This window comes from Botrytis fragariae (genome assembly GCF_013461495.1).
Source record: "Botrytis fragariae strain BVB16 chromosome Unknown tig00000795, whole genome shotgun sequence".
Taxonomy (NCBI): Eukaryota; Fungi; Ascomycota; class Leotiomycetes; order Helotiales; family Sclerotiniaceae; genus Botrytis; species Botrytis fragariae.
In genome coordinates this window covers 336,070-348,938 of record NW_023501011.1, presented here as the reverse complement: position 1 = coordinate 348,938, position 12,869 = coordinate 336,070, and the positions used below count along the sequence as shown (strand labels likewise).

Genomic DNA, 12,869 nt, shown 5'->3' with positions numbered 1-12,869 from the left:
TATGTTGCTCAAGCGTCATCTTTGCTGTCATGAAGTTCTTGCGGTATACATAAGTACCTCAAAATTCCTTTAGGAACGTTTCATGGCGTCACCAAAGCACAAGCAAGAAAATTAGAGTATGATTTTCTGTTTTTATTGTTCCAAGCTATGTTATGATCCCATTTTGTCAATTTAGTTAAAAAATACCAATTTGTCAATTTAGTTAAAAGAACCATGTTTGGCGACATTTCGCCAGAAGAAAACGAAAGCTATCTTATCAAAGATTCCTGTCGATGATCCTCGCCATATTTTTGTTGACCCAGAGTACAATGTGTACAATGTCCATTTCGAAGCTGTTATCTTTGTCTTGCAACTTGTATGCTTGCTTCTCGTCTACCAATCTAAAGCAGGAGACACGTTTTCAGCCGATCCCCATCCCTGACCGTCAGAAGCGTCGGAAGGAGGTGAAAGCGGTTGTTTAGCAACTGGTTTCCTGTTCCGATTCTTAAAGGCTTGGATTTGAACCTCCTTATATATGATACCCTCACTTCCGACATAGGTATGAAGGAATTGACACGCCGCAGCTGAATTGAGACACTTCCTGCTAGTTTCGGACGAAGTGTAGCTGTGCCAAAAGAAGCACGTGAAGCGTTTTCCGACGGTGGTACTAGGATCGGCTGGCTGATGTTGCTTGCCGGGCTCGGGAGCGGGAATTGCATAGACGACATCGAAGAGAACTCCGGGGTTGATTTTGCCGTTTCGTATGTTGGTTTGCAGTGTGTACTCGCGATGCTCATGGAGATCACGACATTGCTCTTCCGTGAAGCGACAGCCCTTTGGACTATCCCAGTAACTGGAATGGGTGAGCGATTGGTCTTGGAAGGTGAGTGAGAGGAATGGGTTACTTACTAACAGACTTCAGTCTTTGGAACGACAATTTCATGAGGTTCCATACGAAGTCTGTCCCGGGTGGTCATAAATTTTCCAGGTTTAGGGGAACTGTTATATGATCTATTGGGACGATATTTGGCCATTTGTAGTTCCTGGTATGAAGGGTTAATTTGTGATGTGAAAAATGATATATTTTGGAAGACGAGAAATTTAGATGCGGTGTTGATCTCACTTGCAATATCACACACATCGACCGCCTTAGAACACAAGACTATACAAAAGCACTAACCTTCATTGAGATCTGTGTATAACTGTTCGCCCTGAGGTAGTCGACTTTGTGCTATTAAGCCGAGTTCACAAAGCAAGTTTTGAAATAAATGGAAAGAAAGGTAGAGGGATGTATCAGGAAAGGTGAAACCAACCTTGTTCTCACAGTCCGCATCGTTCAGCTCCTGCTCATTGACGACATCTTCATCATGGTCTGTATTTAGACTAGAGACTCTTGACTCTATTCCAGCGCTCTCGCTGTCACTCTCACTATTGATCTCGCGGTCATTATTGGCCGAAGCAGCAGGTTCAGAACGATCCAGGCCTTCTATCTGGTTCGTTCCTTTGACACTGTTCGAGGTATTCTGTGGCTCAGTCGGTGGTGGTAAGATGTCGTCTTCGTCGTCATCCGCCCACTACACATCTCTAGCATCAGCCTATGATTGACATAATTAAGTATAGAGGCGGGTCTAAAAAACTCGTAATTCAGGACTCACTTCGGCCGTTTTTCTGTTGTCGTATTCATCCATCGAAAAGCCGCCAGTTTTTTTCGGAGCTGGGCTACCATGATCCGGTTTCTTACTGCTTGTCTTATCGTCCTCTAAGATCGCAGACACAGGAAAACTACCAAATAGCCCACTTCTACAATTCAACCCCAGACAAAGATTTGCACCAATAGGCTTTCTGACCCTAATTTTGTCACCACAAGATATTTGGATCCCGCCAGGTGCCTCAGGTGGTGGTTGAAAATCCTTGATGGCTTTGTAGCACTTGTTTGCCTGGGCAACAGGTGCTGTCTTCTTAGGTCGTGGGCCGACAGGCATTGATAGAATGCCAGAACTGGCCGCACTTCTAGTAAGGATTATTTTCGGTTCGTCACTCTCTGTTGTTGGCTCGCTTTGTGTGGATTCCTCCTTCTTTGGCTCATAATCGCGCACAAATTCCGCTGCGGAAGGATTATATTTTGGCTTCGGTAGTTTGACACGAGCCTCATTTTCGAGGAGCTGGGGACGAGCCTGGCAATGGAAACAAGTTGCATCTGATGGTGATCCCGAAAATTTTCTATGACCATTGCTATTCAATGTGACCAACGCGTCTGACTTGGGTTGATCCTCAGAAGGTCCATCATGCTCTTGAAGACCAGCTTGAGTATTGCTGAGAGATTCGGATACTGCTTTTTCTTCGAATCTCACGAGCTGTTTGGATTTCGAAGGTTCATACGCATCTGACAACTGTTTTGGGGGGCCGTTCGTAAAAACATATTTTCCCTTGTGCAGTAACGCGTCTATTTTCATCCATTCATCTTCAGTGAAAAACTCTGCACCATAAAGCATACAGCACCCCTGATAACGGAGGAATATTAGCATGAAATCGAATTCCGTGCAAAATCACATTTTTATTTGTAAGATCAACGAGCATCTACAAACTTTTTAATAGCGAGAACGAAGAGGGCCAGTGGCTTACATTCTTAACCTCCTCGAGTATTTTTGTCGCACGCGATGACAGCAACATACTGATGATATATGACGAGCAATATTTGATGAAAAGAATTTCTTGATGACACAGAAAATCGAACGTCTTTCCAAGGATTTCCGACACGTAAAGATATGGCACGAAGAACTATTCAATAGGACCGCGGACAGAGTCCAGAGAAAAAGAAGAGATCAGCTTGCCAAAGGGATATAAGTAGTCTTCCTTCAAGGAGCCAAGATGAGCGAAACCATGTCTAGTTGGTCTGGGGGAATTGCATGTTGTGCTGCAACAACGACACCTACCACGATACTCCCTACTCAATTTTATTTTACATTTGGCTCTTAGCCTAGTTGGTGGTTTCAAAGTGGGAAGGCTTCCTGCAAGAGTCTGCATAGTGGGTCATATGATTGAGGAGAAAAACGCGTTAAAGAGCCACTGATCGACCACCGTACAAGACACGTAGTCGCAATAGCAGAGATCATTGTGAAGTCTTTTCATAATTGGTTCTACATCGTAGGTATTCACAGGGTAGGTAGTACGAGGCCCGGGCTCTATAAAAATCTATAACCTATTTTGTCGCGAACCAAGAGAACATCACGGTGATGTATGCTGTCTAATGTCAATACACTATCAGGAGATATGTTTTCCGTAGAGCTTTTGAGACCTGATATATCATTATGTGGCAATATATCCATGTCAAACTGAAATATGTTGGACTGCATGTCTAAGCCCATCCCATTTACTACCCTGTGCAATAACGTTTGCAAATGACTCTCCACTGAAAGCTTCTGGAATAGATTAAGGTCAGAAAGTAGAATTCTGATAGGAGCTTTACTCCACCTCCACCGTTCTTTGTCCTCCTGTTGCATATGTCGTGAAAAGATTGGTGAGTAGGTAGCCTGTGGCGCTCGCTATACCGAATAACCCTAATTCTATAGGGCAAGTTCCCACACAAGTCTGACCACATGCATGCAGATAAATGCTTATCGCTCCATTAGATGAACGATAGGACATATTCGCGCCGCATTTGCAATGGTTTGGTCTTCAAAAAATGCATGTTCCTTGATTTTAATACGTCTCCCAACAAAAGTCTATGTTGGTATACTAATCGGAAGTCGATCAATCAAATGTGTGAAAAGTACGCAGTAACGTTGAATTCTAGTTTGGGGTTTGGTTTGTTTGTTTACTTTGATTAGTCAGCACGTTTCCTTCTGCCTTCTTTCTTACCATCTGCAAATGCACGGCGCGACCTGCTTGACGACCTGTTTTGAAGGCCTGTTTGAGAATGTCGGCGCTTCGAAGAGAACGCGCCTACAGGATTGAGATTACCAAGTTTTTTCTTCCTCGTTCTCAAACGGCAAAGTTTCAAGCTTCTCCTTTATCTCACTATGATTCCAAATTTTCATGATTCACCCAGAAGTGTCTTCGATGGTGACCTAGTGAAATCGTTGCTAGGAGAATTTGGTACGAGAGCTGGAAATTGCATGGGAATCTGACTATTGTCTGCCGCCATGGGACGTTTAGTTATTACTATAGTGGTAGCAGTACTGACCTGACTAATAACGGCTCGCTTCAGGCAATCACAGAACATTCTCGACAAATGGGTCTGAAGAGGGAAAGTATCGAAGAGTGGCGTATGGTAGAAGGCTCATAACGCGAGGCCGATCGAAGTGCCCTCATGGTTCGGAGTATAACGTGGAACAATTGATGCATTTATATACAGAGCTTGGAAAGCATTTGGACGTCGTAAGACGCTGTTCAACCAACGAAAGCTTTGGATTCATGGATCGAGCTATATAAGCAAATTTGTGAAACAAGGGATTCACTCTCAATGTCGGATACTATTTCCAGAAATTCAGAGCTTATATTCCACCTCCTGACCACGGAACACCCTTTATCAATGATAAAATAACCTCGAGATTACGGTAAAGTATGCTTCTGAAAGAAATCCAGGATAATAGGCGTAGCATTGAAGCTCGCCGGTCCTTCCCCATGCCCAATCAGATCAGCATTCAACACCGTACTCGGCCAATCATGTTCCAAATATCTATCAAAAACATGCTGTACCAAACCTTCATCTTTTCCCTTTCCATAACTATACACAACCGTGTCATTCGTCAAATCAGTCGTGACATTTTTCAGCTCCAACTTGTCTCTCAGGGCCCATTGATGTACCCAATGCGGAACAGTCGGTATACACTGATTGGATCGATTAGCCTGTCCATCATAATGAATCGTCGAGTCTCCACCGCCATGAAACTCAAGCATGGGAATCTTGGGACGTCCTGGAGAACATGGGATCGTAACATTGTTTGGGAAACATGGTTGGGTGTCGATATAATATGCACCCGAGACAGGAGCAAATGCAGCGATTTTGGTGGAGAGGATAGGATCACAGGCTAGGGTATTACAGAAACCACCCCCATCAGATTTGCCGGTGGCCCAAATGCGTTTGCTGTCTATACAGTATGTTTTGTCAAGACTGTCAATTATATCGCTGACGAGCTGGGTGTCATTTGCTGTGTTTCCAGGATTGCCTTCCCATTTTCCCTAATCTTGTTAATCTGTGGCCTATTTTTGGGTGAGGGGATCTCGCTACCTTGACTCCTTGAGGGTATATTGTTATGGCGAAGTTATTAAATTCAGAATTTGTCATTTGGTCCAGCGCGAGTTGTTGCGATGCATTCCGATGACCTCCATGGAAAGAGAATATGACAGGAGTTGAAGATTGGGATGTATAGAGAGGTGGAACAACGATAAGGTAGGATCGATGGACGTCCGAACTTGTGATTGATACGTTTTTAGGTTGCCCAATAGTAATATCAGACGGTATAGCTTTAGTGCAAGAAGGGTCTTCTCGAGAACTTGTAACGCTGCGAAAGAGGTTAGGAACCGCCCAAGCGTGTATAGCATTCTTGAGAGAAACCATGATGAATGAAATATGTACAAGAACAAGCAGTCAACTGATGAAATTGGCTTACCACTGAGTATTTACGTAGAGATTTCTGCACGAGGTATATTAGTTACTTGAGGTCAGACGTCCGATTGAGTCATCAAGCATTAGTCTTTGAGCTTCGTAGATCTCTTACTATGGACCCTGAAAGTCCTCACCGTTTGCACGGATTTATAAAGTAAGATACGAGGTTATAAACCAATCACGTAGAATATCCCAGAGATGTTTTCAGCTTAAGAAATAGGTGATTTTGGGTGGGAAAACAGTAGCGAAGCAACTGGCTTTGTGGACATTAAACAGTGCAATGGGGAATAATGGATTAAAGATAGACATGATTGAAAGGTTATTACTTATAACAGAATTGAAAGAAGTCGGTGTTGGTGTTGGTAGTTCAGGCAGACGTGAACATATTGGCATGTTGGCATTTTGAGATTTTAGTGGTTGGTAGGTGATCTACAGCCTACAGGTCCGCTAGCGACAGCACTCCAGGTGAGATCTCATCAGCTCAGCAACACACTCATACCAGATCTTCTATAAATATCGAGTGGAGGAAGAATCTAAATGACGGCAGACGAACTCATGTACGGGTCGGGTACCGTGCAACTGTACATCATTCCTTTATCGCACGCCACGGTACGTTTCATCAGAATACTCCGCCTGTTGTTCCTGATCCTCGAATGCTGCTTAAGCCCAGCATGATTACTCCCCGAAGTAACTTTGATATAGTTCTAATTTCACTGTTACACGTCGTCAATCAGATCCTCAGCCGCAACAAAAAAGATTTAACAAGTCAATTAGTCTCCATATGAGCAAAATAACCACAAATCAAGGTGGAATTTCAGACATCTAATATATGTTTGAATATCTTAACTAACTTGGCACATTCAAATTGTTTGACTATTAGATTCGAAATAAAATATTGAAAGTTTTTGATTAAAAAATATTGAAATTCGAGTATTGACTATAAGGTTTGCTTGGTGTACAACTTATTTTGACCATCGTGTGCGTGTCTAGTCTCACCTGTGCAAACGATGGATGGGAGCGGAGACCCCACTACGATACATTATTTAGCTGACCTGACGTGAACCTAGTGGATTCTGGCCGATAGAGGCTAGCTGATCATGTGACCGTGGCTGAAGCAGATTAGACACACACCTCGCTGACCGCTAAAACAAATCCAATCTCGTGGCTAAGAGAGAAAGCTAAAATACTAAAATCGACATCCAAATTCGAGTTTGATAATGTAGGTCTCGAACTTCTACATGCTGAATCAACAATCACATAGCCTCTTGGGCTTTGTGTCTGGTAATTCGTGCTGGACTTCTCCTCAAATCGCGAGAGTATAATTCATGTCAAGCTCTAATGATTCCTCACGTCTACCGTTGTGCGGATGGCATTCCATCTCCAAGTTGAGCTGGCTACATTCAATAGAGGCAGAGAACACTATTTTGGTAGACAAACTTCTAGTGAAAGAGCTGACCAAAGATTCTCGGAATCTCAAAAAAGAATGATTTAGATAGAATCTGCAGCTTGGCAGTCTTGAAACATGCCATTCCAAGCGAAATTGGAAGGATTCTGGACTTTTTTTTTTGCAGCTGGTACACCCATCTGGTGAGTCTTAACTTCCCCGCCATTTCTTCAATTCTACTGGGGAGAGCACATTCCCAATAGTCACTAGTGGCTGCTCAAACCTTCCTTATCGAGATGTTCATCGTTACACAAGTGGTTACGATTCGGCCAAATCTCAGATTGAATCAACGAAACCTTGAGACTGCAAATGACGTGTTGATGGTTCATCCAATCAGCTTACTTATTGTCGAAACCAGCCTTGCATCTGACTAGACCATTCGCTTCATGGGCATCACGTTGGAGGAACATTTGCCCTGCCATACTCATCTCCTTCGCCTGTGAGTTTACGATGTTCAAACGTCTATTTAAACTTCCGCGGGAATGTCATGTAACTTCAATATGACACTGCCCCAAAACAAGTTCATGGCCGGACGGACGGGACACAAAGACGGCCCTTTTTGTGTACTCCTTACTTGATCTTATGATTAGTCACTGTGACTATCGAGGTGTAATTTAACGTTCATGATGGAACGCTGTGATTGTTGAGGGCAACTAGTGTGCCGAAAGGAACATACCCTTCATGTACTTACTTCTGCAATATATTATAAGAGGCATCATGCGTCGAATTGTCCTCTATCATCTCAAGTCCTTTGTGACAATTACTTTCATTTGGCCACGCGCCGTTTTCCAAAATTTCCACACTCATTTGCAAACTTTCTTTACTTCTTTTTTTGATAGTGAATCTGGAACCGAGGTGTATCAACTCTCTTTTCCCCCTTCCTATCTACCTTTCATAACTCTTATCTGTATTTCGGAATAACTTTCTCCACTCCATTACCTCGATATGTACATTTCAACACTTCTTACTGCCTTGCTGGCTAGCACAGTTGGTGCATGGATGCCAGGTGGTGAAAAAGACCTCCGTTCAGAAGATGGAGTATCTCTCTTTAACCCGGAAGCCAAACATCCCACGGCCCGTCGCTGGACTCCAGCCTCCGGCAAGATTCGAGGTGTGAATCTCGGGTCTCTTTTTGTCTTCGAGCCATGGATTGCTGAAACCGCATGGTCAGCTATGGGTTGCGGTCCATACCAGTCTGAGTTTGATTGTGTGGCTGGTTTGGGACAAGCAAAAGCTAACGCTGCTTTTCAAAATCACTGGAAGACTTGGATCAATGCTGCTGATATTGCTCAAATGGCAAGCTTCGGTATTAACACAATCAGAATTCCAGTCGGATATTGGATGATGGAAAGTTTGGTTTACGCCGATAGTGAACACTTTCCTCAAGGCGGTTTCCAGTATCTTGAGAGTATTTGCAACACGGCTGCTAATGCCGGATTCTTCATCATTATCGATATGCATGGAGCTCCGGGAGCGCAAGTTGCAAACAACCCGGATTCAGGACAATATGCCTCGACTCCCGGTTTCTATGCTGATTATCAATATGCTCGTGGAGTGCAATTCCTTTCTTGGCTCACAACAAATATTCACAAGAACTCTGCTTTCAGAAACGTTGGCATGATTGGTGTTGTGAACGAACCAGTCCAAGATGCTGGGCAGGCTGCGGGTATGATTTCGCAGTTTTATCCCGCGGCATACAAGGCCATTCGAGCTGCTGAAGCAGCGGCAGGTGTAAACTCGAATAACTACTTGCATGTTCAGGCTATGGATCAAGGATGGGGCTCTGGAGATCCAAATGCTGGACTGGCTGGGGGTGTTTCTTTGGCTTGTAAGTTCTTTATCTGTTCATTTCTTTCTCAGAAGTTCTTCGTACAACCCAGTGTTTTTCTCAACGAGATTTCTAACATATACTTTCACATTTAGATGACGAGCATCGCTACCTCAAATGGTCCACCGTCGCCGTCTCCCAAACCGCCTATCTCCAATCTTCTTGTACATACAATCCTATTTCCAGCACCGGTGGCCCAACAGTCGTAGGAGAGTTCTCTCTTTCTCCTCCAGACAACGTACAAGATACAGCGGGCTGGACGACATCTACTCAAGGTGCATTCTATAAAAAATGGTTTGAGGCACAAGTTATGGGATATGAAAATCACGCATTGGGATGGATTTTCTGGACTTGGAAGGCACAGTTGAATGATTACCGTTGGAGTTATTTGGATGCGGTAAACGCGGGAGTTATTCCAAAGGATTTGAATAGTGTGGCTGGAAGTGGTGCTTGTAATGGTTTTTAGAGAGGAGAGAGTGCAAGAAAGGGGGATTCGGCGGATTTTTTGAACGGCGTCGGAAAGTTGAAATCGCATTCAAGGGGGTTGGTACATTTTGAGGGGATGAATTTTGCGATCGCATTTCCGTTCGAAATGACTTTATGATACTCCGTACATTTTAAGTAACTTGGAGTTTACCCATTCTTGATAATATCATATCATTGATACCCTTTTAGTAATTTTTACAAATATTTCAATTCATCTCATATAGTTCGTTGCTTTCACTGTGAAAAAAAAGACTGTCATTATCAAATTCATATCTCCCAGCCAAGCCTCTTCGTCAGATCGCCAGTACGTACAACCTTATTGATCCCTCATCCTTCAGTACCTTAAAATAACCTATGCCCGTAGCATCGCCAGGAACACCAAGCCCATTTTTAGAATCCTATACTATATCAGATCAAATCATACACAACGACCACCCGTACTTGTAATGTTCCCCAAAATGACGAATGCCACTCTCCGACTGTCATTGCGATTGTCAATTAGCTGAAGACATATAAGCTTATGAATCCAACGTTGCTCCCGTCTTATTTATAGTTTTTTTCATACATAATCTGCGAAGAGGCTGCGTATAGAGATTATATGATTTATGCACTGTAGTCTGTGATGTATGTCAAGTTAATTGGGCGGATTTGAATTTCATAGGACGAGATGATTGATGTGGGATATTTACAAGCACGATTACAAAATCGCACGGAAATGATGTTAGAAAATCTTCAGCTCGCATGTTCAAGAATTGAGTGTCTAGGTAGTAATTGATTTTTCATCATCTGTATTATACTCTACAGTAAGTACGTGTAATTATAGCACAAATATCACGAAGAGACAAACACTCAACACTCAACACAACTGTAAAGACTGAGCACAAATAAGATCATCAATTTCATTTTAATTTATGTATGTGATATATAACCACAAGATTAGATGCCCTTCTAAATAACTGTAAAAGTAGCATTTGCTCTCAAGTCTGCACTCGAACTTCCGATTTGCACGACAAAGTCTCCTGGCTCAACTACATACTTCATTCTGATATCCCACAATCCAACCTCCTCAACCTTCAAATCAATATTGACGGTTTCGGTCTCTCCAGCTTTGATAGCTACTTTAGAGAAGCCCTTAAGCTGAATGTTTGGAACGACGACGCTGCTAATCACATCTTGGACGTAAAGTTGTACGACCTCCGCACCATCACGAGTAGAATTATTAGTGACGGATACGGTGGCGGTGATGGTATCATTAGCGGTGACGTTCGTAGCTGAGAGAGTAACATCCGAGTATTCAAATGTGGAGTAGGATTTTCCATATCCGAACTCATAGAGAGGCATGGGGGAGTTGAGAACATATTGGTGGCCAAAAGAGAGAGTTCCGTTGGCGAAGGCTTCTCCCGGGTAATTGGGACGTCCGGAATTCCAGTAGTCGTAGTAAATTGGGGTAGTTCCAACATCATATGGGAAACCGACAGAGAGCTTACCGCTTGGGTTGACGTCACCGAAAAGGACATCGGCGAGTGCGTTTCCTCCTTGTTCGGAGGGGTAGAATTGTTGGACTAATGCGGAGGCGTTTGCGGAGATCCATGCTTCGGTGATGGGTTTACCGGAAGAGAAGACGACAACAGTGGGTTTCCCGGTATCGATGATGGCTTTGACCAAGTGAGGCATGGCACCAACGAGGTTCAAGGATGAGACATCGACGTGCTCTCCTGTCGTGGCGTTGAGTCCTTGCCAAAGTTGGTTTTGGTCTCTCGACCATGTTCCGACAACCACGACAGCTACGTCGGCAGCTTGAGCAACGGAAACAGCCTCGTCAAATCCAGATTGGTCATTTGACCAACGTTCGCAACCTTGAGCATAGGTAATGCCTAGAAAAGGTTAGCTATGGCATGAATGTATGTTGAGACATTGAAGTCTTACTTCCTGAACTGGCAGCTTGTATTCCGTCTAACGGAGTTACTCCACGGTACATACTTCCGTTGACGACGTAGTCACCATACTAGAACTTGTTAGGTAAATAATGCAAGAATGATTTTCCATGACTTACGTTCATGAATCCATGTGCCATGGGTCCAATCACAGCGACATTTGCAGTTTTAGAAAGGGGAAGAACACCCTTTCCGTTTTCCAACAAGACAATGGATTCGGCATCAAGTTCTCGAGCCAAGTCAATATGTTCTTGAGTGTGAATCAAAGATGCAGTCTCATTGGCTGGTGCTGCGAGATATGGGTTCTCGAAAAGACCTTGGTCAAACTTGGCACGAAGAAGACGCGATACAGCGGTGTCCACAATGTCGATGTCCAAGACTCCAGACTCGACAAGCTCTGGGATTTTTTGGAAATTGAAAGAGCCACCACCCATCTCGACATCATTACCTGCAGGAAGTGCCTGTATGTGATTAGTAGAGCTTCATCACGATATGAAGATTACTTACAAACATGGTTACCGCATCTGAATCAATGGGTAGTCCGTTGCCTTTGGAACGACACATCTTGAAAGAATCACAGAGACGATCTGTTGCACCAGCATCACTGGTTACCCAATATTTGTAGCCCCATTCTTCTCTGAGAATTTCAGTGAGGATGTGATAACTAGCGATGAGTGCAACACCATCATATGAATGGTAAGCAGACATGATAGACCAAGCATCGGCATCCATTATCATACGCTTGTATGATGGTAAATAGGTGGTTCGAAGTTCTCTTTCTCCACCATGTTGTGGGCCAGTGTTCAATCCTTGTTCAGGAGTTCCAAAGGCTGCAAAATGTTTCACTGTCGAGCTGACATTTCCAGCTTGCAGACCTAGTTCAATTAGAGCTACACTCCCGGATTAACATTTTTGTCAACATACCTTTAACATAAGCATATCCCATCTCGCCTGCTAGATATCCATCCTCGCCAAAGGTTTCTTCGACCCTTCCGTATCTCAATTCACGGGCCAAATCTCCCAATGGTCCAAAAATTTGGTTGACACCAAGAGCAAGTGACTCTTGCGCAATTGCTGCTCCCATCTTCTTAATTAAGGCAGGATTCCAAGAACAAGCCTGTGCAATGGGTGAATTGAAGATTGTCGCGTTTCCGATCAAGAAACCGTGGATACCTTCACTTTGAACCAAAGCCGGAATTCCCAAGGTTGTATTATGCATAAGATAATCTTGTGCTTGTCTTACTCCGTCCGCGATCAGCTGTTGCGCGACTGGATAACCGACATAGAATTGACCAGCCCGAGTCGCCATATTCCATGCTAAACCGGTTGCATTGAACGTGCCATCTGTCATGTTACGCCAATTTGAGATATCGCCCTGAATCAATTGGGAAGTCTTATCTTGGATGGTCATCCGCGACAGTAAATCCGCAACTCTATCATCCACACTTGCATTTGGATCCTTGTACACAGGAGTAGAATTAGTGTACGACGCATTGGCGGTATAGGCAAGCAAAGCCACTACAGAGGCTGAGGGGACCTTCATCTTGAGTATGGAGAAGAAGTAATATCTTCGTGAAAGGTATACTTAGG

The 12,869-nt window shown here is 43.7% G+C and overlaps 5 protein-coding genes across 5 annotated transcripts; 1 reads left to right on the top strand and 4 right to left on the bottom strand.

Annotated features, from left to right (window-relative positions):
* Positions 1–372: 372 nt before the first annotated feature.
* On the bottom strand, positions 373–2,649 carry Bfra_007033 (uncharacterized protein; the record flags this gene model as incomplete). Its single annotated transcript, XM_037337405.1, has 5 exons — positions 373–832; positions 889–1,022; positions 1,293–1,553; positions 1,635–2,480; positions 2,602–2,649. 5 exons carry the CDS (start codon positions 2,647–2,649, stop codon positions 373–375), a joined length of 1,749 nt encoding a protein of 582 aa, XP_037186785.1.
* Positions 2,650–4,530: 1,881 nt separating this feature from the next.
* Positions 4,531–5,539, bottom strand: Bfra_007032 (putative ferulic acid esterase protein; the record flags this gene model as incomplete). The annotated part of the gene is made up of 2 exons (XM_037337404.1): positions 4,531–5,160; positions 5,210–5,539. 2 exons carry the CDS (start codon positions 5,537–5,539, stop codon positions 4,531–4,533), a joined length of 960 nt encoding a protein of 319 aa, XP_037186784.1.
* A 1,830-nt stretch (positions 5,540–7,369) lies between these two features.
* On the bottom strand, positions 7,370–7,838 carry Bfra_007031 (uncharacterized protein; the record flags this gene model as incomplete). The annotated part of the gene is made up of 2 exons (XM_037337403.1): positions 7,370–7,493; positions 7,723–7,838. 2 exons carry the CDS (start codon positions 7,836–7,838, stop codon positions 7,370–7,372), a joined length of 240 nt encoding a protein of 79 aa, XP_037186783.1.
* A 138-nt stretch (positions 7,839–7,976) lies between these two features.
* On the top strand, positions 7,977–9,325 carry Bfra_007030 (putative endo-beta protein; the record flags this gene model as incomplete). Its single annotated transcript, XM_037337402.1, has 2 exons — positions 7,977–8,859; positions 8,955–9,325. 2 exons carry the CDS (start codon positions 7,977–7,979, stop codon positions 9,323–9,325), a joined length of 1,254 nt encoding a protein of 417 aa, XP_037186782.1.
* Positions 9,326–10,293: 968 nt separating this feature from the next.
* Positions 10,294–12,822, bottom strand: Bfra_007029 (putative beta- protein; the record flags this gene model as incomplete). The annotated part of the gene is made up of 5 exons (XM_037337401.1): positions 10,294–11,219; positions 11,272–11,350; positions 11,399–11,740; positions 11,787–12,154; positions 12,204–12,822. The coding sequence occupies 5 exons, from the start codon at positions 12,820–12,822 to the stop codon at positions 10,294–10,296; spliced, it is 2,334 nt and encodes a 777-aa protein (XP_037186781.1).
* Positions 12,823–12,869: the final 47 nt, after the last annotated feature.